Raw genomic sequence first — 27940 nt, 5'->3', positions numbered from 1 at the left:
AGACAGGGTCTTCTTAAATTGCCCAGGCGACCTCCTATCTCAGCCTCCTGAGTCGTTGGGATTACAGGCCTGCACACCGTCCGGGGTTACATTCTTCAAAAATACAAATCTAAGCACAGCAGCATGAAGGCAGATGGGGCTGAGGGTGAGGCTTGGGAATGGGGATGGGGAAAAAGAGGAAAAAATAAACACAGTCAGGGAGGGGTCTCGCCCTTTCATTTTATGAACCCAGGAATTCCGTTACTTCAACCCTGTACCTGAAGTCGGTCAGGGACGCCTTCTCCTGGGAGTCTCCTAACTCCTGCACCTCCCAGGGCCTGCTCCCGGACTCTGCACCGCCCACTCATTTGCTTGGCCCCGCCCCATTCAGAGATCATTTGCATATTTTTCTGAGGACTACCTCCCGCCTCCGAGGCCCCTCCCCTTTGGAACGCCCGCTCTCCCCCAGGGGGCGTGGCGGTTGCCAGGCAACGGGAGGACGCGCCGAGCGCCGGGTTTCTGCCCCTGGCGGGCGATGGAGATAGCGTGTCGCCCTTTTAGACGCTGAGGGCAGTGCACAGCCCCTTTCCCAGACTCCGGTCCAGTTTCTTCGACCTCCACCGCAGCATCTGAGGCCGCCCCGAGAGAGCGTCAGGATGGCAGAGGTCAGGAGTCAGCGCCCTTGTCTGTTGCCTCTCGCTCCACCTCCTCCTATCATCTCTCCACCTAGATGCCCTGCCGCATCCACGATTCTGATCCTCTCCCATCCACATCCCGTGCTGCCCGTACCCTCACTTCCCGGCCTTTCTCCGTTGGCTCTGGCCTCATTACTTTCTGTCCTTCCCCCATGAGTTCCCAGACACATACCTGACAGGCATCCATCCCCAAAGTTTGAACCATAAGGTGATACATCAGAGAGGTACGCAGAAATATTGAAGACGTCTCAACAGACTGGGGAAACCTGGACGAAAGCTTCACAGAGACTCATGGTCACCGCTGTTACTGACTCTTGTCCACCTGTCACATCCTGCTTCCCTATCGTAAGATCACCTCCTGTCACACATCATCTTTAAGGCCCTTCAGCCAATTGTCAATGTACTGTGTTGTCATTGAACCTTGTGTTTATATTCTATGGCCTCCAGTCACTCCCCCATTTTAAAGTATATCCCTTCTTCAGCCTCCCTGGTCAGGAGTCTCTTCTGCAGTCCTTCAGTGACTCCCCTGCCTGTCCATTAGCCTTCTCATTTATAACCTCCACAGTCCCAAGACCCTGTTCTCACTTGACATTCACAGTTTCCGTCTGCCATGGCCCAATCCAAACTCTTCACTGCCTGACCAGAGCCCTCCCCACACCTCACCCATGACACAGCCAGTTCCAGGCTGGATCAGCTACATGATTTTTGAGGGTCAGTGCAAAATGAAAACACAAAACTTCTTCAGAAATGAAGAAGTTTACAACCTGACAGCAGAGCATTAGCCAAGGATGGGGCTCTTCTGAGCTGAACCTTGTGCACCTGAGTTGGCCTCATGCCCATGAAGCCCACTCGTCCAGTTTCTCTCAGCACCAGCATGCTCCCACCTCCGTTGCTTTCCTTGTCTCCTCTTCGCCATCTCCTCCCCTCGTCATTCCATCTCCTCCGTGCGTAGCCTTCCTTCCTATTTTCTTTTTGCACTACTAGAGATTGAACCCAGGTGCCTCCCCCCATTAAGCTATACCCCAGCTCCCTTCCCTGCTTTTAAAATGTTTTGAAACACATTCTAAGTTGTCCAGACTGGTCTTGAAATTGTGATCCTCCTGCTTCAGCCCCAAAGACACTGAGGTTACCGCCATGCACCACCATACCTGGCCTCTAGTCTTCCTTTATTAATTCTGTTTCCTGTGTTCAATGGCTCTGTCTTTTCTCCATTTCCCTCACTCCTGGGCCCAGTCACTGTCATCTCCCTTTGGCATCCCGTTTCTATGGTCACATGACTCCTCCCCATTACCTGTTCTCATCACATCTCTTTGCTTTCCATTTCCTCTTCTTGGTCCTCCTAGTTTTTCTTTATATTTTCCATGGTGTGCTTTTGAGAGTTTCCTCCTTTTCTTCCTCACCTGTCATCTTGGTCTACTTTGTTCTTCTTCATTCCCCATGAACAAGCTCCAAGTACCAATACCTTTGACCTAATTGTTTTTCCTTTTCCCTTTCCCTTCATTATCTTTTCTCACTTCTTCCTTTCTTCTATTTTTCTTCACCTTAGCCCACTTTTCCTGGTCTCTGCTTTTGCGGTCTATTTCCATGCTGGTCTCTTCTACTATGCCTCTTTTTTCCTTGTTTGCTTTTCCTTCTTTCCACAGATTGGTCCTCCCAGTGCCTAGAGCAGTGCCTGGTACATAGCAAAGCTCAGGATAGGTGATGAATGAAGGAATGTGTACAGTTCCACTGATCAGTTCACCTTGATACAGTGTTTTTGAAATACCATTATACACTGTAGCAATGTGTATGCCAGTTGCTTACTGGTCATAGCTAAGAAATTGCTTTTATTTTTTCTTTTAATAGTATACTTTTTAATGGTGATATGGAAAAAACCTCTTTTGTTCATAGAAGTTTAAAATTTCTTTTCTTTCTTTGATATTTTTCCATTCCTGTACTAAGAGCCAGGTGTACAGGGAAAACTTGGCCTGCCACAAATCACTGGGCTGCTGATCAAGTGTTGACATTAATTCCGTTTACAGGGATAGAACTGAGAACATTGTCATGATAAATTTTTGTGTGTGCTCATGTTTAGCATCAACAAGGGGGAAGCGTAGAGCAGTAATGGACCATATTTCCTAAATATGATTTTCCCCTTCTTTGTGAAGTTGCCACATTGGTTTCTTTGCAATAATCTGCTTTTAGTCAGGAAGGAAAGCTCTGTTGAGTTTAAAATTCATACTACATTTGTTACAGAAAATGTTGGAGATATGCTTGTGACTCTATATTTATTTTAATTTCCAGACTGTTTTGCTTGCACATTATTTTTAGGATTTAATTAATAGTACAAATGTTTTTGAAAATTAAAAATATGTAGACATCTTCATTTGGGTAAGACAGATTTGTCAATACAGAAGGTAAACTAGAATACCTATATAAAACCACCAGAATGGATTAGAATTTTACTCTCTTATGGGGAGGAGAGATCATCTTGGTTGGTTTCTCGGATCAGCAGCAGAATGTTGAGGTTTAGTCCTTTGTAGGGTAGACTATCAAAGCACAATGTTGAAAACACAGAAGTCTTGAGGCTCTCTGTGGCCCACAGAATAATGTAACCCATACTCCTTAGAATGCAACTCAGAAGCCTCCAGTCTGTACCTAGCTCCCTGGTTAGTCTCCTCCTTCCTTCTCCCCATCATATCTTTTATATTTTAACCAACTTGTATACTTGCTTGACTGAGTAGTTTTGCACCAAACTCTTATCTGCTAGGAATGTCCTTTTCTCTACATCCTCCCATGAAAATTCCTTCCTTTCTTCTAGGCCTGTTCAAATGCCACTTCCTTCATGAAATCTGCATTATTCTTGCTGCTGGGAGTTTTTTTTTTTTAAACAGATTCTTATAGAACTTTGAATCCATCTCATGGCAGGGACCAAATTCTATACTTCCATTATCTACACAACACACTCCACCAGCTAATAAATATATAAATTCTCTGTGGACGGACCATTTACTCCTTACCTTAACATCTCCTCTGGGCTCCATTCCAGAACTTACCAATAACTATTTGCTGAATGAATAAATATGTTAACCATATCTTTTACCACTTGTTATCATCTTGTGCTTAGTAAGAAGTCGCTGTACGTGTTTGCTAAGATAGCCATAACTAAGTATTACAAACTGGAAGGCTTCATCTAATCCTTCCCAGCTTCTTTGTAGTTTCTGGAAGTGGCTGACAGTCCTTAGTCTTCTTGAGATTGCATCAGCCCAATCCGTCTTCATGTTCCCCTGTGTGCATGTCTGTCTGTGTCTTGAATTCTCCTTTTAAGAAGGACAGAGTCTTACTGCATTAGGTCTGCCTGACTCCAGTCGGAGTTCATGTTACTTCATCACCATGCATTATATAAGCGCTTCCCAAGGATGAAAACGGAGCCCTAAGGGCTGGGGAGATAGCTCAGTGGGTAGAGTGCTTGACTCACAAGCACAAGGCCCTGGGTTCAAATCCCCAGCACCGTGGGGGGGCGGGGGGAAGAAAAAAAATTTAGGGGGCTGAGGAGATAGCTCAGCTGGTAGAGTGCTTCCCTTGCAAGCACAAGGCCCTGAGTTCGATCCCCAGTACCGCAAAAAAAAAAAAAAAAAAAAAAAAAAAAGGAGCCTTCCCAACAGGCAGTCTTAATTTTTCTGCTGGCCAGTGGCTTTTACTTTGTATGAAGACCTTTCCTTCAGGGATTTAGAATAACTTCATGGAGTAAGGGTCTCTGTTCCCATTCTGGTCTTTGCTTTATTTTTTCTACAGGAAAAGGGTGAAAAACTGGTGCTGGAAGAAACTGCATTTGAGGAAATCGAAAGAGACTTTCAGGAGGTTCTCAGTGAACTTTCGGGAGACAAAGGTCTGGAAAAATTTAGGGTGGAATATGAGCGGCTTCATGCTATCATGAAAAAGTCTTACGACAACGAGAAGCGCCTGATGGCCAAGTGTAGAGAGCTGAACGCAGAGATCGTGGTTAATTCCGCCAAGGTCGCCACGGCCCTGAAGCTCTCCCAGGACGATCAGACCACCATCGCTTCCCTGAAGAAGGTCGGTGATCTAGACATAGATGAACCCGGATTTAAAATGCCATTCTTTCATTATAGTGACAACTCCGGGCTGGCAACAAACAAATGATTAGGTGAAAATTTCCATGATCTCTGTATTTGCTTATATATTCTGGGGAATAATGTTCCTTCACAAAGAAAATAATTGGTCTGGGTGAATATCACCATATAGAAAGTAATGGAGCAGTTTTCTGACTTGGTTTCTGGGAGATAAAGGGCTAGTAAAAGGACTTAGAGATAAGCAATGCCGTATCAGAAGATTCAAGAAATATTTTTTTAATAGTTTTAAAATTCGTTGTTTTTAGTATACACGACAGTAGAGTGTATTTTGACGTGTCATACACACATGGAGTGTAACTTCCCATTCTTGTGGTCGTACACGATGAGGAGTTACCCTGGTCGTATATTCACCCATGAACATAGGAAAGTGATGTTCAATTCATTCTACCGTCTTTCCCATTCCCCCACTTCCCTTCGTTCCCCTTTGTCTGATCCAATGAGCTTCCATTCCCTACCCCCCTTTATTGTGTTAGCATTCCATATCAGAGAGAGCATTCAGCCTTTGGTTTTGGTTTTTTTGGGACTGGCTTATTTCACTTAGCATGATGTACTCCAATTCCATTCATTTACTGACAAATGCCATAATTTCATTCTTCTTTAGGGCTGAGTAATATTCCATTGTATGTATATATACACCACATTTTCTTAATTCTCATTTAAAATTTTTTTTTGCAGTGCTGGGAATTAAACCCAGGGCCCTGTGCATGTGAAGCAAGCACTCTATCAACTGAGCTATATCCCCAGCCCCATACCACTTTTTCTTTACCCATTCATCTATTGAAGGGCACCTGGGTTGGTTCCATAGCTTGGCTATTGGGAATTGAGCTGCTCTAAACATCGATGTGGCTGCATCACTGTAGTAGGCTGATTTGAAGTCCTTTGGGTGTCTTATTGGATACAAGATGAATAATTGCACATGTGACAGCTTGCTGAAGATATTTTTATATTTCTACTTTTCCTCATATTTCAGTGATTCCTTTGAGAACTCCCAGCTAGTGATGATCTTGACCTTTCTTCCTGGCACCCCATTGCTTCCCCTGTGACCTTCCCAGTCCCTCATCGCAGGAGAACCAGGGACTCAGTCTTGGGAACACTGAGGAGGAATGACTTTATTTTACACTACATATTTATTTCCAGGGCTGAGGATGGAACCTTTGTGTGTGAGAGGCAAGCGCTCTGCCACTGAGCTACGTCTCCAACCCTATTCACTGTGTTGTAACATTTCCAAGGTAAAACATAAAAGTTCCCTGTCAATAGGGTGAGACATTAATAAAAAAATTTAAACCCTAGTTATGAAAAATAATTTGTAAACATTTTAGGTAATTTCCTTATCAAGCAATCAGATGTCCACCAATCCAAATTAACTTCCAAGACCAGTACAGAATATGATTTATCTGCTCTCTTAGAAACCACTCTTTTCCTGAGTATAATTTTTTTCCTCTGTTGCCATTTTCTTCTTAACCTTGTTGAAATGCCAAAACAAGAAGGCTGTAATTCATGCTATGACAGGAGAAACACCTTTCATTATAAATTTAAAAACTGAAAATTGAAGGCATGAATTAACTAAAATCTAATTGGTGAAGTTGATTTGGATAAAACTTTATGTAATCCTATTTTCACTTAATTATCCATTTGTTCTGCCAAAAATACTACAAAGGGTTGCTACATAACATATCCCACAAACTGATATTTTGTTTTGAGTTACTATGTGCTGTGGTTACTCAAGAGTAATCCCTGTAATATAATTGTGAGCACGAATTTTATTAAGTTAAACACCGTCTTCTACCCATTTTATTTTTTGTCAACGTAGGAGTGGAATACTGTCACCTGAACCTTATAGGTTCTTGTCTGTATAAAGGACCCATCATCTTGATAAAATTTTGCAAGACAGTTAAGGCTGTTGCAGACCTTGCTTCTCCACTTTAATGGCTATAATTCACTTTTAAGTATATATGTTAATATTTCACATTGCATTTATAACAGGAAGGATGCTGAAGCTGCATGAGTCATTATTTCATTCCTTACTATGGGGTTTGTTTTTTCCTGCCAATGTTTGATGATAAGACCTGGGCTTGAGCTTCTGAGAATGGAAATTACCAAGGTGGTCATGCACAATTCAGAATCAGCAAAGAATGACTTCCCTAGGGGTGTTCTGAAGCTTATGTTGCTATCTGGGTACTCACCTGAGACCTGAGCACAAAATGTATTTCATATTTGCAACAGCAAGAAGTTCTATTCAATCTATTGATTTAGGGCTTAGATCTGTGATTGTTCCTTATATGATAAAGCTTATTGTTTTGTTAAATAAGCTGGATTTGGAAAGCACACACGCTTTCGTTTTTAATCCTGCAAACCTATCAGAAATAGGTTCTCTTTATCAGAAATAATCCTCCTAGGTAGAGCAGGCTTTGCAAGACCTCATAGCCATGCTCACCTACATAAGAAAAAAATACTCCTCGCCAGTCCCCCTCTTTAACTGAGCTGTTCCTGGCTGACATTGAACCTTACGGTAAGTCAGTGCACACTTATGCATAATGTATAATATTCTTTTCCCCACCAATGACTACTATACTGTAATCATGATGTCATTCTATTTGCTGGTTAATCTTGCATCTGGAACCCAGTTTGGTTTTTCTCACTGATATCCTGTGGCCCATTCAGGAAATTGAAAAGGCCTGGAAGATGGTGGACTCAGCCTATGACAAAGAGCAGAAAGCCAAGGAGACAATTCTTGCTCTCAAAGAAGAAATAGTGAATCTTACCAAACTAGTTGAGCAAGGGTCTGGACTGTCCCTGGACCATGACAGCAAGTAGGTCAAAGCCATCTTTTTTTTTTTTTTTAATTTATTAACACACTATAGTTGTACATAATAGCGGGCTTCATTTTGACATATTCATACATAGTGCATATAATATAAAAGTTACTTTCAGTACTGGGGAGTAACCCAGGGGTACTTTACCACTGAGCTACATCCGAGCACTTTTTATTTATTTATTTATTTATTTTTGTTTTAAGATCTCACTCAGTTTCCCAGGCTGGCCTTGAACTTGAGACCCTCCTGCCTCAGCCTTCTGAGGAGCTGGGATTACAGCGTGTGCCTCTGAGACCAGTTTTTTGGCATCCTTCACCAAATCTAATGTTGCTCTCTCAGTTTCTCCTGCTTTCTTGATGCTCTGTCCAACTTTGGTGGACAGTTTTAAGTAGAGGTGATAGGGGAGGGGACTGGAAAAAGAAAGAGGATGTCATCACTGTCTGATGGGTTCTATCATATTCTAGCATGTTCAGAGCAGCCAGTGAAGAGCAAGGTGAGGGAGCTAATTCGGATCGGAGGCTTTGAGGAGAATGGAAGCGGAGGAGCATGGAAGGATCTCTCCTGCTCAGGTTTTTACCTTCAACAGTGCTCAGGTGTTGCTGTCTGTTCCCCAGTAACCTTGGAATGAAGGTTGTGTTTCTGGAGAAGTGCTGGAGTGTAGATTGGAAGGCTCCTTAGTAAACATTCATTGTATCAAAGACGTGGGTAAATAAGCGTCTTCAGATTGCTGTTTTGAGTAGCCGTTCGTTCGGTGACTGTCAGCTGCCAAAGTCGGCAGGCAAAGTTTTCTTCTACTGAAGCTGCTGCATTCTAGATTCGCTCTGTTGCAGAGGTCTTAGCAGACACAGCTTCCCCTGGTGAAGTGCTCATTCTGCAGAAAGCCATACCAAATCAGATGGAATGGTTTTTGAAATGTGGAGGTAACTGGCTTACAGTTCAAATGAATGAATGTTATCACAGAACTCTCCAAACACCAGCAGCATGAGTGAGGATTCTTCAGATTTTTGTCCTGGGGAACATTTTATCTGGGCCACTTTCCTTTGGGAGAAACAAATCTCTTTGGGCGAATAGAGAGGCGACTGTTAATGCATATCGTTTGCTTATGTTTATACTTCATGTTAGACTTTATAGCTGTGATCATAGCCCTCCGTAGGATAAATTAAAAAAATAATTTCCTAAGTTGACACCTCCTTAGGGTTAATTACAAGAGTTGACAAGAGTAATATAGTCTTATTGTTACAGATCTAAACAACACAGAGGTTGTTTAGTAGCGGGCTTCATTTTGACATTATTATTCTCCCAACATTTTCACCTCAGAGATATTTGGTTACCAGATTGGAGGCTATTTTTCTGGGAGTCTATAAAATGCCTACAGAATACACACATACACATACACACTCATGAACAGACACTGCATTTTCTTGAAATTAAAGGAGTCATATCATATTTATTATTTTTGGTGCTTCTTTGCCAGGGCCTAGAGAGCTTTCTGTTTATGCCTGAATAGTGTCCATTGTTGACCTATAGACTTTCCCAGGAAGAGGGTCTCAGGATGATAGGAAGGACTCCTGAGCAGGTGGAGCCATTTAGTCTGACTCCTCTGTGCTTCTTTTCAGTATTCGAGATTTGATAAAGTTCAAAGAAGAAGTGACGAAGGAGCGGGACCAGCTCTTGTCAGAAGTGGTAAAATTACGAGAGTCCTTAGCTCATGTCACCGAGCAGCAGCAGGAAATGGAGCGAAAGAAGGACGATGCGGAGCAGACCATCAGTCAGGTGGGCTCTGCCACCCCAGCAGGATGAGCAGCGCTACTTTCAGAGGATGCCCTGTCCTTCCCAAATCCCTTCCTGCCTGTTCCTCTCTCACACGTCCCCCCTTGCACCCAAGGGAGGCGTCCCTTGCTTTGCTCGTCTCCCTGGCTTGTTCTCTGGACAGCAGTTTTCTTGGAGCTGCTCCTTCTCCAGGTTCTGTCTTGAGACAGAACCTGTCTCCAGGTTCTTCTTGAGAAGTCCCCAAGGCACAGGCTCTGCTCACACTTGGAGCTCACCCAGGTGACTCTGCGAAGGCCAGGGGGCCCGGCATTGGGCATAGTCATTCCTTTAACCCTTGCCCTTTACAGGAAAGCCACCTGAGTCCTTCTGAGCACTTTTATCTGAAGCCAGAAGTCAAAATATAATAAGCAAGTGCGATCTCTGAGAGGAAAACCTGAGACTTCCTTTAGTGTGAGATAAGACAAAGGCTTTTCACAGAATTTAGACATCCGGATGAAATCTTAATGCTTTGTTAGCAATATCCAGGATCATGTAGAACACAAGTTCATACTTAGTGTAGCTGGTTACATCTTATTGGTCCCTATTGATCCAATCTGGATGAATTCTTTCCATGTCTAACATCCCTAGGATCCAGGGTTTCTTGTATTTAGTTGATTTTATACCACCCTCTGTGAATCTGTTGCCCGCCATCAGGCTTTGGTGATGAACAATGTAGAATATTCCTGAAAAGTTTGAACTTTAGGACTCAAGGATGACTGACCCATATGGAAAAGGCTACTGCCAAGTGATTGCCCAGAAAGTGACGGGCCTGGGAGAGGGGATCGTGGCTAACTGACCCCTGCCTTGGTGATGATGGGGTCATGTCTTTCCTCCTTGTCCTTGGTGCCCCTGCCCCCAACCCCCTAGTTCCAACAAGAAATCCAGCATCGTCAGAATGAAGCTTCCCGGGAGTCTCGGAAGAAGGAAAAACTAGAGAAAGAGCTCAAGCAGATTCAGACAGACATGGACACCAGGCAGTCGGAGATCAAGGCCCTGCAGCAGTACATGCAGAAGAGCAAGGAAGAGCTTCAGCGGCTGGAGCAACAGCTGAAGGAGCAGAAGGTGAGCCGGATGCACTGCCCTGCCCATCCTGGTAAAAACACCCCTCACCCCCGGAGAACAGTGCCTCCCTTTCCCACCCGTTTCTGCATTTTGAGTTATCTTAGACATCAGCAAACGTTTTTCTCTGGTGACGATGGCAACGTACCACTTAGCACTGTAATTTGGTCTCTGAGTGGTTCTTACAGGTAGTTATGCATTCCTCTCCCTTCCCAGCTCCAGTAGGTTAGTGAATTCTTTCTAGCTTTTTATGGATGTATGATAAATACATAAAGTATGTGTGTCGCAACTGTGCAACTTGATACATTTTCACCACTTGAACACACTTCTTGGTCACCTGCACCCACCCCAGGAAGCAGAACATTTCCAGCTCCCAGAAGCCCTGTGTGCGCCCCTGCAGTCACTTCCCTCCCCCAAGGTCACCTCTATCCTGAATTCTATGCAGAGGTTAGTTTTGCCTGTCTTTGTGCTTGATTAGATTTAGTCATGTAGTTTAGTCATGAATTTATAGACCTGCAGTGTCTAATATGGTAGCCATTAAGCCACATGCAGCTACTTAACATTTACTAAGACTGAGTGAAATAAAAAATTCAGTTCCTCAGATGCACCAGTATTGTTTTCAAGTGTCCAGTAGCCACATGGAGTTAGTAGATACTGTCTTGGTGCAGATAGAGAACATTACGTCATTGTAGAAAACCCTATCGCACAGAGTTCAGTAAACCATTTGCTCTTAGTGATGTATGTATTCCATTGTGTGAGTATAGCATTTTTATTCTTAATGGGTTCATTTTTATGTTTCGAGTTTAGAAAACCATACTCAATCTTTGCTTTTTAAAAAATATTGTTATTTTAAATATTTCCCCTCTTATAGTCATTTAAGATAACACAGATATTAGTAATTTTGTGTCTTTTCTCATTTCTTTTTCCTTTTGGTTTTTTGAATGCTGGTAATGGAACCCAGGGCTTTGTACATGCCAGGCAAGTGCTCTACCAGTAAGTTATATCCCTAGACCCTTTTCTCATTTCTTAAAGAAGCAATTCATAGAATTAAATGTCTTTTCTTAAAAATATTTTCTCTTAGAGAATTTGTATCTAAAGAATTGTCCAACCACATAGCACGTTTCTACTTAAAAATAATAAGAATACATTTCTTTGTCAGTTGCTTTATTAATTTTTCATAAAGCTGGAATTCAAATACATAATACACAATCTGCAGTCTCCAGGAGAAAATCAGGAGACTTCTTTGAACATGGAATTTAAGAGAAAACCTTTTGGATATCAGAATAAAACTGCAGTGCTTTTCATAGCAGAATCCAGGATTCATGTAAAATAAAATTTCACCTTTAGCAGAGCTGGTTACTTTTTGTCTAGTGCCTGTTGATGGGGACTAGAATGGATTCTCTCTCTCTTTTTTTTTTTAACCTTCCACATTTTTTATTGGTGTGTTATTGTTGTACATAATGATGGGATTCGTTGTTACATATTCATACATGAACACAATGTAACAATTAATTTGGCCAATCTCATTCCCTAGCACTCCCCGCCTTCTTTTCCCACCTCTCTTTCTTCTACTGATGTCCCCTTGATTTTCATGAGAGTCCCACCCCTCACCTTTCTTTTCCTTTTTCCTCTCTAGCCTCTACATATGAAAGAAAACATACCATTCTTGACCTTCTGAGTTTGGCTTATTTTGCTTTAATATAATGGTCTCAAGTTCCATCCATTTTTCTGCAAATGACAGGACTTCATTTTTCTTTACGACTGAATAAAACTCCATTGTGTATATACACCACACTTTCTTTATCCATTCTTCTGTTGATTGGATGGATTCTTTCCATGTTCAGTTTTTGCATACAGGGGAGTTATATTTGGAAGAACACCTTAACCGTCTCTCTCTTTTCTTTCTTTTTCTTCAGCTCTATCTCCCTTATATTCCTGCAATAGAAGGACCTCCTAAGACATAGTCCTTTGTTTTTATAAACTCGTGTGTGCTCAGAATAATCAAGATAGGGAAGAGGAATATTGGGTTGACGCTGAAATCAGGTAGCTAGGAATCACTCCATTCTGCTCCACAGTTCTAGCTTAAGTTGGATTAGAGGGAGTTGTCTGTGTTGGTGGACTCGTCTGCTCGAACGTTGGAGAACGTTGGAGGCATGTCAATGCAGGATTTGCTTCTGGAGATGGAGCATCTGAGCCCCAGAGCTGATAAAACCCATTTGAATCCCTAGCTCATTTGCAATGATTATAGCAATTGTTGCGTATGCAAAGCCTGCCAAATGGCAAACAGGCATTAAAATATTTATCCACCACCTGTGAACAAGACTTCCCTAGGCTCTCAGGAAAAAAAAAAAAAAAAAAAAAATATGCTCACTGTGTTGTTATTCATTAGAAGGCAACATTTTCCTCGGCCATTTAACATTCATCATATTTGAGTGTGTTTGTGTTTTCATCTGGGATAAAGAACAATTTCTACGAAGACAAATAAGTGCGATTGCTGTTATCTTCCCAGGAGGTTTGTGGGGCCTCCCGCGTGTATGTGCAGACACTGTAATCAGATTAAAAAGCATTAACCAGCTCGCTCCGTGCCTTTCAGATACTGAATGAGAGAGCCGCGAAGGAACTGGAGCAGTTCCAGATGAGAAATTCTAAACTTCAGCAAGAGAACGAGCAACACACTTTGGCCTGTGAGCAACTGTCCCAGGAGAACCAGCAGAAGGCCTTGGAGCTCAAAGTAAACACTAAGTGACATGTCTGTTCCCTAGCCCTTCCCTTCCTTACCTGGAGCACAGGTTTCCCTTTGCACTTGGAACCTTGGGTTGAATAAACTGTTAGCTCTGCCAAGGGCCCCAGGAAGTCAGAAGCAGGTGCGAGCCCATGGTGATTGCTTTATGCCTGGAAGCAGACAGTTTGATAACTCCCATTCTTACTTATAAAATTGCAAACCTGATTATTGGTCATATGGTTATGCAAATGTTTTCCAAAGCAAGCTCAGATGTTCATCTCCTTAATGAGCCTTGCAAGTAACCAGTTGCCGAGAGCTAGAAACCACTCACATGTGTGAGTGGAAAAGAATTCAGACTATATTTTATTATTGGTTCTGGAGAGGTGGAGTGGGAGGGTTGGGGCATGGATTGGCACTATTAGGTATTTATATCCAGGATTGTGGTATCATGATTTTTACCACTAATGTATATTTCAATACAGTTTCCTGTTTTTCTTTCCCTCATTGAAGATCGTTTACAAGTTAGATTTGGATAGCAGTTTTATACTCGAATACATATTGTATGCCTTTATAATTAACAGAGCAGCCTTATGTTTATACTTTCACTCAGAATCAAAATCCAGATTCCATATTTGGTTATATTAGCATACTGGGCATAATATATAGATCTGAGCAGTGAGCCATAGCATCTTTGTATGTTATGGTTTCTTTTGAGAATCTGATGAAGGCTCATATGTGTTCACACATGCACACACACACTTATTTGCATCTTGCATTTCATTTTGCATGCATGCTGGAAATGTGAGAGGTCTCCAGGATTTTTCAGGAGTCTAACTGTGGGGTTTGGATTAATAACCATTGAAATGGATCATCTTAGAATTAACCCTCTAGGGGTCTAAGGCTGCAGAACATTTAAAGCAGTCCAGAGTGGATTGACTTGAAACACCTACTGGGATTAGGTATCTATTAATACCCTAAGGAAAACATACACAGCTAATTTCAGTCTCTTTATTGTCAAGAACCAAGAAAATTGCTAATCATTGTTTGTAGAAGAATCCCCAACTCTTTTCCTGTCATTTCTAATACAAGAAAGATTTAAAATGAATATAATTTAAAATATAAAAATCCATACTAGAGAGGTCCCCAATAAAAATCTGAAGATTTTCCTTATTAGAATTATTTGTTGGTACCTTTTGCCATTATGTAGATTTGTCTCTTTATGCTGTTCTACTTGACTGTCTGTAAATCCACAGACTGGCCTAACAGGAGGAAGGAAGATCCATTTCTCTAGTGCCTCTGATTGGGCTGAGTTAACTCTGTGGATTCGAGAGAATGTTTAAATGTTTTATATGACCTTAATTATGTTACTGACCTTCTCAGAGAGACCACTTTGTGAGTCCATGAAAACTACTCATCAAATACAGCTTTGTGGGGCTGGGGAGATAGCTCAGTTGGTAGAGTGCTTGCCTTGTAAGCACAAGGCCCTGGGTTCGATCCCTAGCACCCCCCCCCCCCCAAAATACAGCTTTGGTATGCAAAATTCATATATTTGTGATACATGTGATTCAGTATTCTCATCTTATTTGATTCCACACTTAGACTGTAACTTACAACACCAGATCTCATCAGTCTTTTCATTGTTTTAGTTTTGTAGCTACATATTTTATTCTGAGAAAAGAACTTTTTAATTTCCTCAAAACCCAGCAGCATGTTTTGATATGATCCCATAGGGCAACACGGCACTGCCACTGGAAGACTTTCCTTTGATTGGCTCTGCCCTCATTCAGTCACTGATCTTTATTTACTTGGTATCCTGGTTAATTTCTTTCTCACTAATGACAGGCCAAAGAAGAAGAAGTCCATCAGATGCGCCTCGACATTGGGAAGCTCAACAAAATCAGAGAACAAATCCATAAGAAATTGCACCTGATTGAAGAGCAAAAGGCAGAAGTGGAACAGCACAAAGAAACCCTAAAGAATCAGATCTTGGGATTAGAGAGAGGTAAATCATTTTGTGCTTTGTTTTATTAACTTAGAGATGTCTATCTCATTAGTGACTAATGACACCTCACAACCCAGGGCTCCATGCTACAAACATAAACATGCCAATTGAAATCAATATGACAACAAACTGGAAACCAGTAATAAGGAGGGCCGCCATTTTGAATACCTTTAATTCTTACCTTAATAAATTCTTCCACAGGTTCTATTGTCTCAGTGTAAAAACAACCCAAAGTATTACTCAATATTTGTCAGTTCTGTCCATAGAGGATAGGGGATATGTTAAAATCAATGTCCTTCATTAATAGTATCTGGGACAATGTGGTAGATGGCACCTAGCACATAGTAAGTGCTTATTAAATGTCATGTGTTATCATCCAGATGCATTACTATTTTCTGATAGGAATATAATTACTAATATGTATCCCGCTCAAGTTCGATATGGCAGAAACAGCAATGGACTTGGGGACAGAGACTCATTATGCGTGAGACAGGAACACTTGTTGATCTCTCGTGGGCTGCTGTGAGTTATCAATCACTGAATGAGTTAGCATACATAAAATCATAGAACCATACAATGCCTCACTGGGGTAAAAATCTAAATCTCTGGTTAAAATTATTAGAAATATTTATCAGTTAAGCCCTTGAGAAGTGCAGATGTTTTTCCTTCTAAGACATTAGGAAATAATCTTTTACTGAGGAACTTTTAATGTTCCTAAGACATTAGGAATAATCCACTGTGGATTATCTTCATTTCTGTTTGTCCATTCAGTAAATTGAATGCAGACTGTGTGCAGACCCTGGGTAGAAGAGGATCTACCTTCCAGGGTACCTACAGTCCAGCACGATTTTACAGTCTAATACCTTCAATGACAGAGAGGAAGGAATATGAACGACCATCAGAACATTCCCACACTTCCATTTCTGTATTGTTTAAAAAAATTTTAATTTATTTTCCATTTCTGTATTTTTGCTTACAATACTTCTACACTTTGAGCACAAAACATTTCTTTCATCCTGAAGTCATATTTATAAAGTCGTCATATTCTCTTTTATGGTTACTTCATAGATATAAACATTGTCATTTCTTTTTAAGGACTTTTCTCCTTGTGGTCGTTGTCCTCCTCCTCCTGCTCCCTCCTTTTTTGAGACAGGGTCTCTCTATGTTGCTCAGACTGGTCTTGAGCATCTGGGCTGAAGTGACCTCTCACCTCAGCCTCCTAAGTAGCTGGGACTACAGGTGTGCACCACTGAGCCCTGTTGGACCTCTTTCTTTTGATGAACCTGACCAAAGAGAGGCACTGAAGGCTGGCAATGTAGCTCAGTGGTTGAGAACTTGCCTAGCATGTGGGAGGCCTGGATTCCAACCCCAGCACCACAAAAACAAAAGCAGCCTTGAGCATGATGATTAGGAGCATGGGTCCTCCTGTGTTAGGATTTTCTCCCACAATGAACTGAAAAACTACTAGAACTAACCCAAGAGTTCAATAGGGTGACAGGCTGTAAATTAAATATGTAGCTATCAACGATCTTTTTTTATGTCAAAAAATCAGAATATATGCTAGAAAACCCCCTTTCACAATAGCAACTAAAGCAATAAAATATCTGGGTAAAGTTATCAAGATACTTGCATGATCTATACATAAAAACTACAGAATTCCACTGAGTGGTAGTAAGGAAGACTTGAAAAATGGAGTGATATACCAAGTTTCTAGATCAGAATACTTAATATGATAAAGATATAAATCCATCCAAATTAATCCATGCACTTAATATTTTCAGTAAAAATTTCAATGAGTTATGTTGCATGGACCTTGAAAACAGATCCTAGCATTTCTCCAGAAAAACAAACATGACAATAGCTATAAATTTCTGGAAATTAAGAATGACAATGGAACAAATATTTAATGTATTATATTATCATTTAAATCTTTGAGAAGTGCAGATATTTAAATGTAATTGTATCTGATATTATAAAGCTTCGAAGAGTAAATAGTGTAGTGACGATATATAGATAAAGAAATCAATGGAAAATATTGGAAAGGCCAGAAAATACTCAAGAGTATCATCAGAGATATATGATATCTGCCCTATGGGTCATTATGCCCTATGGGTCAATTATGCCCTATGGGTCGTTTTGAAAATGTGTGCATGACAAATTTTTTGGGAAAAAATTCATACCAGATATTGAGGCCATAAAAGCCAAGATTGAGAGACTTAATGAAATAAAAATTTCTGTTTAGCCAGGCACAGGGGTGCATGCCTGTAATCCCAGGGATTTGGGAGACTGAGGCACAAAGTTCACAAGTTTGAAGCCAGCCTCAGCAATTCAGCAAGACCTTAAGTAACTTAGTGAGACCCTGTCTTAAATAAATAAATAAATAAATAAATAAATAAATAAAAATTTTAAGAAAGGCTGGGGACATAGTTTAGTAATAAAGCACCCCTGGGTTCAATCTCTGGTACCAAAAAAAAAAAAAAAAAATCTGATTAGCAAAAGACTATATAAATAAAGTGGATTGGCCAAAATATTGTCAAAGCATTTATATCTTTATTGTACATAAAGAGCTCTTAAAAATCCACAGAAAGGATAAGGAATTTCATGAGAAAAACTATTAAAGGGTAAATTGGGAATTTTGAAAAAACACATAATAAGTAGTTATTCAATGTGAAAAAATGATCAACTTTAGTATCAATCAAAGAAATGTAGATGTTAATGAAATACTGACATACTGGTTGTTTTTTTTTTTTTTTTTTTTTTTTTGTACCGTGGGTTGAACCCAGGGATGCTTAACCACTGAGCTACATTCCCCACCATTTTAATTTTTTTAGTTTGAGACAGGGTCTGGCTAAATTGCTTATCTTGCTAAGACTGGCCTTAAATTTGCAATCTTCCTGCCTCAGCCTCCTGAGCCACTGTGCCCGGCTGATTTTAAAAACAATCTATCACACTGTCAAAGACCAAAGAGAATGATAGTACGTAGTGGTGGTTAGGTGTTCATTTATATTGCTATTAATTTTCTGGAAAGAAATTTGTCAGTATGAGAGTAATATTTTAAAAAAAAATCTAGGACTTCCTCCTTTAGAAGAGCAAATGAACAAGAACTTTAACAAGATCATTGTTTATAATTATGAAAAAAAGAAAGCAACTTAAATGTTAAAATGGGGGCTTGGCAAAATAAATTATGCTTTTTATTATATAGTGAAAAACCATGGAGTTATTAAAAAGTTCGACATAGATGCAAATTTATAATAAAGAAAGGCCTTTATCCTCTATTTGTTAATTATGAAAGCAAGCTACAAAATAACACGCGCAGCACGGTTCCCTTTCAGTGTGTGTGTTTGTGTATTTGTTTATATTTACATATTTTCATAGGAAAAAGTGAGATACCAAAATCTTAAGTAGATTCTGGTTGATTTGTATTTTTTCCCTTTGGTTCATCTGTCTTTCTACTTATTGGTGTAATAAAAACGAGTTAAAGAGCAAGGACTTTTTGAAGTCAGAGAAGCCAAGCTTCTCATCTTAACCCTGTCACCTCTGGGCTGGGAACATTCTCATCTGGCTTAATCTGTCTAAGCCTCAATTTTTTTCTTTTCATCGGGGTGGGGTGATCCACCTCAGAGTTAAAATGAAGATCACCTATCACTCAGCTAAGAGTAGTTTCAGAGCTACTACTGTGAAGCAGGTTTTGTATGACTTTGGTAGATTCTCTTTTAAGTTGACTCTGCGATTATTATTATTTTTCTCCCTGATGATTTAGAGGTGGAGGCTTCAAAGAAACAAGCAGAACTTGATAAGAAAGCCATGGACGAGCTTATGAGAGAAAGGGAAATACTAAATAAGGTGAGTTCGTTAAAGTAACAATGGCAAATAAATGCCCGTCTTTAGTGCTATAATATCTGCCAGCTGAATGGGGAAAGAAGACTGAGGCAAACAAAGGTAGATCAGACTAAATAATAGTGCTCAATTTCCCCCTAAGCAGCTGCTCACAGGCTACTGTTCACTGGCCCTGAATTGAAACTGCATTATCACAAAGGGACTTCAGAGAATTAGCATGTAAACCAGCAGGGGATTTCAGAGTGTTTTGTAGATTCTGTTTTCATTACTGGTGTGTTATTTGGCATCCTAAGCCATTGATCGAAATTTCTTGAATTTAATATCTATAATCTACAACTTAGGCTAATCCAAAAATCATAAGTGCGAGGACTAATTAAATTTTAACTTTGAAGGCTTAGGTATGAAAATGGCAGGTCAGTTATAGAAAAAGTCTTCCCTCCGTCTATCTTTGATGGATGGTTGTAGGTTTTTGTTTGGGGGCCTGTCCCTCTGGTCTCTGAGTTCGTGGAGGCCCAAAGTCCAGGGGTAGGAGAAGTCTGAAGACCAGGAGGCTTTTATTTAAAGGCAGGGCCCCCTCTTTCTTCCTTCCAGAGGAATCCTTCCACTGACAGTCATATTGAGATTGACTGCTTTGAAAGATTTAGGGCAAACTCTCCTGCCCAAGGGTTTCCTGGAAGCCAAAGGCCAGGTGTGGAGGGGTGGCCAGGATGGTGTCTTCTAATCACAGTAAAAATGGCCTTGGTTCACTGTGGCTTGAATCATTGCTTTCCTTCAGGTTTCCCAAAACCGAACAAATGTTCACAAAACAAACTAGGTTTTGGCTTAAAGTGGACTACTTAGGGAATCTCTGGAAATGGCAGGAGGTTGCTTCTTTCCATGCTAAGCACATATTAAGAAAATCATTCAAATTCTTTTCCTGCATAATCCTGGAAATTGTTCCTTTATGCTATATATTTATACATATTAACCATACTTCTGAATTTAGATTTTTAAATTAATTTGTTTTGGTTACTGAGGATTGAACCCCACGGGTGCTTAACCACTGAGCTACATCACCAGTCCTTTTTATTTTTTATTTTGAGACAGGGTGCTGCTAAGTTGCCTAGGATCTTGCTAAGTTGCTGAGGTTGGCCTCAAACTTGTGATCCTCCTATCTCTGCCTCCCGAGTTGCTAGGATGACAGGCTTGCTCCACTGTGCCTGGCTTTTAAATTAATTTTTAACCCACACAACATGCAATCCATTTTTATTTTTTATATATTGGTAAAAAACGAATAGGTTGTATGTCATGATAGGACATGTAGCACAACAGCAGTTTTCCATTTGTTTGTTTGATTTGATTAATGTTGGTTCCTCCTTTAGGGAAGGGTGTATTTTCGAATTACTTTTCCTGGCCATTGTAATCTTAGCACTGGGCTCTGCAGTACTCAACCTGTATTGGTAAAAAATTCTTTCCTTACTGATTTGAAATGTCATCTTCATTGAAAGAATGAATGACATGGCTTTGACAGGCAGTGACTTGAAGATTTTGTGGTTCCTTCAGTGTTGTGTCAAAGTGGCTTTGTCTTTTACAGAATAAATGTTTGATCAAACACCTGCAAACAAATTTGACCTTTTCTGTTTACTCTGTCATTGCCCAGCCAATATTTTATGGGCGGACATTTTACCTGAGTGGATTTTGGACCTAGCTGCAGGTCTGGGATGGCTAGAGATTTGAGAAGGAACTATAAGATGTGTTGAGTGCGGTGACGGAGGATGGGAGAGCAGTGACTGAGATCCGGGGTCTCTGATGACCTCATGGCTGTGGCATGCCCAGTGCCTGGGACTGTTTCTGTGCAAGGGTATAGAAAGCTTAGCCGCTGTGGCAATGCCCTGCATGAGGAGGCTCTGTGCAAGAGTCCTATCAGCTCTGACCTCCATCTCAGGCTCGCAGCTCCCGGGAAGGAAGGAATTCTTATGCTAGACAACCACAATGTTTCACCAGCTCCACTTCTCCAATTCCTGCCTGCCTTCCAGTAACTTTAAACAGTGAACTTTCTTGAGAGCTTCACAAAGCTCCTAACATTGCACTTTGCAACTGTGGATTGCAGCTGTGGAAAAGCAACATAGATGTCCTAGTTTCTGTAATTTTCCTGAATACAAAGAATAATGGTTGCATAGTCTTTAACCTGATAATGAGACTAATCTAAATAAAGATTGCTGGTGTGACTCTTTAGATCTGCATCTCCATCAGAAAGCAGAGCTCCACCTGATCCCAGATTAACCTGATCCCAGCTTAATCTTCACGATCTGTGTCTGAATCTTTATTTTCCAATCCCCCTTCACCCCTTGCTGGACCGGAGAGTTTGGTCCAGCTGGTCACCACAAAGATGCTTAATGATACAGTGGGGCCTTAGGAAATGATAGGGTTCTGGCCTGGAACCAATTCTTGGGAAGCAAAGGCTTCTTTCTCTCTCCATCACCAGACTTCCTGCTGAGTTTTTGCTTCCTCTCAGTGAAGACTGTTTCCCAGTCCACATGGTCATTGCCAACAGCTGCCAATTTTCTCTTCTACAGAGAAGGCCTGGGGCAGGGGGTGGAGTTCAGTGGTAGATTGTCTGCCTAACAGGCACGAGGCACTGGGTCCGATCCCCAGCACGCACACACACACACACACACACACACACACACACACACACACCCACCCACCCACCAGAGACTGAGAGAGAGAGGGAGAGGGAGAGAGAGAGCGAGCGGGGCAGGCACTAATGAAGGCTCTATTTCAAAAGTCCCTGGCAGGATGGACCCACCCAGTCTTCCTTCTTTTCTTTTCTTTTTTCTTTTCTCTTTCTTTCTCTCTTTCTCTTTTCTTTCCTTCTTTTCTTTTCTCTTTGTTTCTCTCCTTCCTTCCTTCCTTTCTTTCTCTTTCTTCTGTCTTTTCTTTCTTCCTCACTTCCTTTCCTTTCCTTCCTCCCTCCCTTCCTTCCCTTCCTCCTTTCTCCCTCCCTCTCTCCCTCTCTTCTTCCCTCCTTCCTCTCTCCCTCCCTCCCTTCCTTCCTTTCTTCCTTCCTCCCTTCCTCCCTCCTTCCTCCTTCCCTCTCTTCTTCCCTGGACAGGTGTTCACTGTCACGTTCATGGTTTCCTGTGACTTCTGCATACACCTGTGCCTTCGGCTTGGGTCACATCCTCCCTCCTTCTGCCTGTCTGGCGCTCCCTTTCCCGCCTTCCCCCACTGGCCCCCTTCCCAGGAGTTGCACCCTCCCGCTGAGCGTGGCTGCTGGGATGTGCTGCTCTTAGCTGGGCAGCCAACCTGAGGCGAGGTTTCTATTTCAGCATCAGAGATCACGCTTAACTTAAAAAAAAAAAAAGAAAAAAAAAGTAGGTGCCTGGGTCCCATTCTAGACCTACCCAAATAGAAATGCTGGAGTTGGGACGTGGGCATTCATGTGTGAAAAAAAAATACATACTGTTTTTATTGTGGTAAAATACGAACACAACATTTATCATTAGTACCTTTTAGCACATTCACATTTTTTTGCCACCCTCATCGTTATCTGGTTCCAGAACATTCTCATCACTCCAAAAGAAAACCTCATGCTCTGTCCTCCCACCCTTAACAACTGCTGATCTGCTTTTTGTGAATTGGACTATTTTGGCTAGTTCTGTAACTGGAATCATGCACTCTGTGACCTTTTGTGTCTACCATCTTTCACTCAGGACAATGCTTATCAATGTTGTAGCCTGCATCAATGTTTTATTCCTTTTTATGACTAAATAATATTCCACTGTGTGGACATAATATATGTTGTTTATATTCATCAGTTGATTGACATTTGGTTTATTTCCATCCTTTTGCTTTTGTGAATTGTGCTAGTATGAGCATCATGCGCAAGTTTTTGCTTTCATTTCTTTTAGGCATATACCTAGGAGTGAAATTGTTAATTCTAGCCATCTGAATTATTTTTATTTTTATTTTTTAGATGTTGATGCACCTTTATTTTATTCATTTATTTATATTGGTGCTGAGGATTGAACCCAGTGTCTCACACATGCTAGGCAAGTGCTCTACCACTGAGCTACAATTCCAGCCCCAAGCCCCAGCCCCAGCCCCAACATCTGCATTTTTCATAATCTGATTTTTCTCTTTCTTCACAGTCAAAGTCTGAGTTATATGATTGGGTTTAATTGTTTTAACCTCACTGGATAAAGACTGGAGCTGTGATGAGGGTTAGAAGAATAGACTTTGGGTCAGCCAGCCATGGATTCCAGTCCTGGCTATGCCACTTCCCTGTCATATGAACTTGTAGGCAAGCAGTTGAACCCTCAATCTCTGCTTCTCCCCTTAAAACAGGAGCAATATAGAGCCTGCTTCTTAGGGATGCCATTTGCCTAGTGCATCTCTATAAGTATTTAAAGTGCCTTGGGCAAAATTAACACAGCAGGCTCTTTATAGTCTGCAGAGAATACGATTATTTTTATTGCTACCGAAGACAAGACATCTCATTATTTCAGGGATGAGGTAGGAGGTGACTGTAACCCTAGCTCCTCAAACATGACGGATAATGTGGCTGTTGCTTTGTTGTCCTGATTTTAGAATATGCTTAAAGCGGTCAATGCGACTCAGAAGCAGATAGACCTGGTGAAGCTCCATGAACAGACCAAGAGGAACCTGGAGGAAGAAATCCAGAGCTATAAGGATGAGGCCCAGAAGCAGAGGAAGATCATCTTTCAACTGGAGAAGGAGCGCGACCGGTACATCAACGAAGCCAGCGACCTCACCCAGAAGGTAAGCCCCTGGCCATGCTGGGGTGGGGCAGGGGCACGTTGCTCCTCTGCCTCTCTGGTCATCACAGACTGCTGCAGGGAATGTCGGCTCAGCTTTCTGCTTGTGCCTTGCACACAGATGGAAGAGGAGCATGTGGATAGAATAAAAGCCATCCCAGAGCTGTGCTGGGCCAAATTTTGAAATGGACAGTGCTTGTGCTTGGTATGGACAGTCCTTGTGCTTGGTGTTCTCCACCTTGGCTTTCCATCCCCTCCTCTGCCCCATGGGCTTCTGCCTCTTTTCCGTTGTCCTACTATGCAGCAGCCTGGGTTGGCCCCCAGGGCTGCCATGTCACCATCTCTCAACCCTCTGTTCTCACTCCCGTCTGTCCCTGGAACGCTTGCCTCCTCTGAGGAGAGAGGCACCTAATTAAATGACCTTAGCAGTAGACCCGAGTGATGACTGGCTTCGGGCCATGTGGTCACATTTTCAAAGACCATGTTTTCTTTTAATAACATTTGTGAATCTAAAATCCCACCAGTGGTAGAGATCCACATGTGGCCGCTGAGTTCTAGATCTCTCTTTCTTGTAAACTACAAAGGGAGAAGTCTCAAGGCCATATCGATGACAAGGACTTAACCAGCTGTCCTAGCACATGGCGGGCACTGCACCTGGGCAGTTCAACTAGTCCTCTCTAAACTCCCAGGTGGCCAGGCAGAGGTCCAGAGGTGGGGCTGCGGGACAGGGAACAGCCCGGGTCTTAGCTGTGAGGTGAGGAGAGGCTGTGGGAAGAGCCTCGTGCGAGCAGTTTTTCCCTCTCGCACAACGTCTGCTCCACACTGTCAGCCTCTCTTCTGGCCAGTGAAATCCACAGCACATTCCACCAAAGCTCTTGCATGTTTAAGATTCATTTTGTCTTTTGGAGTGAAATCTCAAAGAAGATGACAGGGGCTGGTCAGCAGCTGAACGACAGGCATGAGGAGCGCAGGGAACAAGCTTCAGGGACAGGAAATCAGTGTCTTCCCATCAGGCTGGACAAGCGCTGGGCAGACGTTTATAGAAGCGTCTTGAGGGGCGCTGGCACCTGTGCTCTGTCCAGCCCAGGCAGGACTGGACCGAGATTCCCAAGAGACGCCCACTGCGCTGATTGGGAGCCATTAGCGGGCAGCATATTTGCTTCTTACTTAAGCATCTGACAAGCCCTGTTGATCGGTTCACTGGCTCCTGGAGGGCCATGGTCAGCTCATCCTGTTCCAGAGCGTGGACCAGGACATCAGCTTCTGGAGTTATCAGCTCACACTGCAAAGAGTAGCTCCAGAGGCTCAGTAGCCACAGCAACAAAGGTCTATTTTCTCGTCCACGTGAGTGTCCCATGAGGGTCAGCTGCGGCCCTGCTTCATGTCCCCTTCACTGCAGGTTTCTTCTGCCACTCTTCAAAGCTCCGTCACCCTTTGGCTCCCTGGGGCTGTGCTTCCTGACATTTTTCATATCACGACGCATGAAGAAAATTCCACATCTGTGGTTCATGGGAACAGGGGTTGAGGTTGTTCAGAAACAGAGGGACGAGGCCAGGGATGCCAGCGGCCTAGTCCCACATGGCCATCCTGTGGGTGGAGCGAGCTGGCATTTAGGCACACACCTGTAGCCCATACCCAGCACAGCAGTTAGGGTACTCCAACCTAGGGGACAGAATCCAAGCTCTCCCTGAAAGTCCTTTCTCTCCTTCTGTGCAAACTCCCATTCATCCCTCAAGACCTAGTTCAAATGCTCAGGCAAGCCTCCTTTGACTCTCTAGGGACAGCTAGTGACTGCCGACTTAATGCGTTTGCCGATGTCTCTGGATTAGCACCTACCAACCTCCAAAGTAGTTATTTATCTGCGTTTTTGTTTTCTCTGCTTTATGGTGGGGTCTTGAGAGCAAGAACTTTATCTCCTTCATTTCTTTATTTCTAACATCTTGGCACATAGTAGGCACTAAACAAGTGTTTATTAAACCAATGGGTAGATGGTGAGTGGTAAAGAATGCTGCTACTGGTCTGAATGTAGGATTGTATACTTTTCCCCCTTGTTTCCATGTAAAGGAGAGATCCTGGTACCAAGTTTTAACTGCTTTTCTCAATTTCTGGTGTTGACGTGGGCACCAGACTGATTTATGCACAAGTTCTTAAAATACTGCTAATCCATTACAATTTTTCTAGTGCTCCCTTAACCCCTGACAGCATATATTATTTGCTGCAGCAACTTATGTCATCTCTGAACTTCTTAGGAAGGACATGCATATCTTTTTGCCTGCTCTCCATCTTTCTTTCTTTACTGTCCAACAAACTCACACATGCGCGCACACACACACACACACACACACACACACACACACACACCCCTCCACTCCCGCAAACAAAAAGTTCTCTTTCATACTTTCTTATTATTTTTTAATTTTTATGGACTGCATTTTGATTCATTGTACACAAATGGGGTACAACTTTTCATTTCTATGGTTGGGCATGATGTAGATTCATACCATTCGTGTAATCATACATGGACATAGGAATGGTGTCTGTCTCATTCCACCATCTTTCATACCCCCACCCCCATTATATATCATCATCCATTTATCAGGGAAAACATTCAGCCTTTGATTTTTTTGGAATTGGCTTATTATAGCATGATATTCTCCAATTCATCCATTTATCTGCAAATGCCAGAATATTATTCTTCTACAAAAAATAATATTCCATTGTATATATATACCACAGTCTCTTTATTCATCTGTTGAAGGACATCTATTTGTAGGACATTGAGGAATAATGAGACTGATATTTTCTTTTACTTCTAAAATGAGTATACATTATTCCAAGTTTATCCTTTTGACCTCAAAATTTCTGTGATCCAAACCAAACCTAAGGAAAAAAAAAAAAAATGCAAAGTATTTTTTTATAAAACAATATTCTTCCAAGTGTCATTCATAGTAATGAAAAATAGGAATCAGTCCAAATATTTTTTAAAAAAGTTAAATTGTGCCACATTTGTATTTGATACAATATTAAGTTGCTTAACATCATTGTTTGAAAATATTTTTAAGTGAGAACTTGTTCATAACATGAATATGAGAAAGACAGTGTGCATTTAACTATATATAATTTGCCCCCAATTTTGTGTGTATGCCTACAAAAAAGATTGGAGGCACACCCGTCACGGAGGTGATTGTGAGGGTTAAATGAAGGAACATTTGCAAAGTCCTTAGAAAAATATTCAGCACATGGTGTTAGGTAAATGATAAATCAGTTTGTTTGATAAATAATCCAGAGTTATTCCTCAAAGTGGAATCCAAATGTAGCTGTTTCCACTCTTTATTAAATGTCAATAAGGTGCAGATGTAAATGAAATATTTTAACAGCATCAAACACTAGGCCCACATAAAGGCCGGTGTTAAAATGTAAGAGAATGGGTGATCACGTGAAAGCTGACAGAGGTGCATTGAGAACAGCCGAGGGCTCCGCTCGTGGCCCCTTTCATTTGCTTCATGGAAGAGGCGACCTGAGAAGAGGTGGAGAGCAGAGCTTTCCCCGCCATCCGTCTCTTCCCTAGCTCGGGGTCTGCACTACCAGGCGTGGGTCAGGAGTCACTCCACGTGTGAGTCAGGGCTCTTCAGGGAAAGGGAACAGGTAGGAGGATGGGTTCATGTGACCACGGGGACTAAGTCCCCCACTGTGCCATCTGCAGGCTGGAGGCCCGGGGAAGCTGCTGGTGGAGCTCAGTCTGAGCCTGAAGGCCTGAGAACTGGGGAGCCCATGACGAACCCCAGTATGAGGGCAAGCCAAGTTAGAGGAGGTGTCCTCGCTCAAGCAGGTCCGTGGGGAGAGTTCCACGTTCATCTCCCTTCTGATCTGTTCAGCCCGTCAGTGGGCTGGACGATGCCCGCCCACATGGAGGAGGGTAAGCTGCTTCACGGAGTCCACTGAATAAGTCCACTGGGAATCTCCTCTGGAATCCCTCCCCTTTCAGAGGCACCCAGAAATGACGCTTAATCTGGGCACCTTGTGGCTAGTCAAGTTGATGCCCGAAATTGCCATCACACCCCACCTTCCTGCTACTCAGCTGTTTTTACCCAACTAGACAGGACCATAGCCGGCCCAGAGGTCACATGGACA

At 42.1% G+C, this 27940-nt stretch overlaps 1 protein-coding gene across 1 annotated transcript in view; it reads left to right on the top strand.

Annotated features, from left to right (window-relative positions):
• Positions 1-479: 479 nt before the first annotated feature.
• CFAP58 (cilia and flagella associated protein 58) overlaps positions 480-27940 on the top strand; it is a 92883-nt gene continuing 65422 nt past the window's right edge. The window contains exons 1-9 of the mRNA XM_079137807.1: positions 480-644; positions 4449-4730; positions 7469-7617; positions 9237-9393; positions 10297-10491; positions 13082-13219; positions 15053-15212; positions 18973-19055; positions 23622-23813. Coding sequence (XP_078993933.1) covers positions 636-644; positions 4449-4730; positions 7469-7617; positions 9237-9393; positions 10297-10491; positions 13082-13219; positions 15053-15212; positions 18973-19055; positions 23622-23813 — 1365 coding nt within the window. The 5' untranslated portion in view covers positions 480-635. The remainder of the gene's footprint in view (positions 645-4448; positions 4731-7468; positions 7618-9236; positions 9394-10296; positions 10492-13081; positions 13220-15052; positions 15213-18972; positions 19056-23621; positions 23814-27940) is intronic.

Source organism: Sciurus vulgaris (genome assembly GCF_902686455.1).
Source record: "Sciurus vulgaris genome assembly, chromosome: 4".
Lineage (NCBI taxonomy): Eukaryota > Metazoa > Chordata > Mammalia > Rodentia > Sciuridae > Sciurus > Sciurus vulgaris.
Note: the sequence above shows the minus strand (reverse complement) of the source record. Positions and strands in the feature narration are given on the sequence as shown.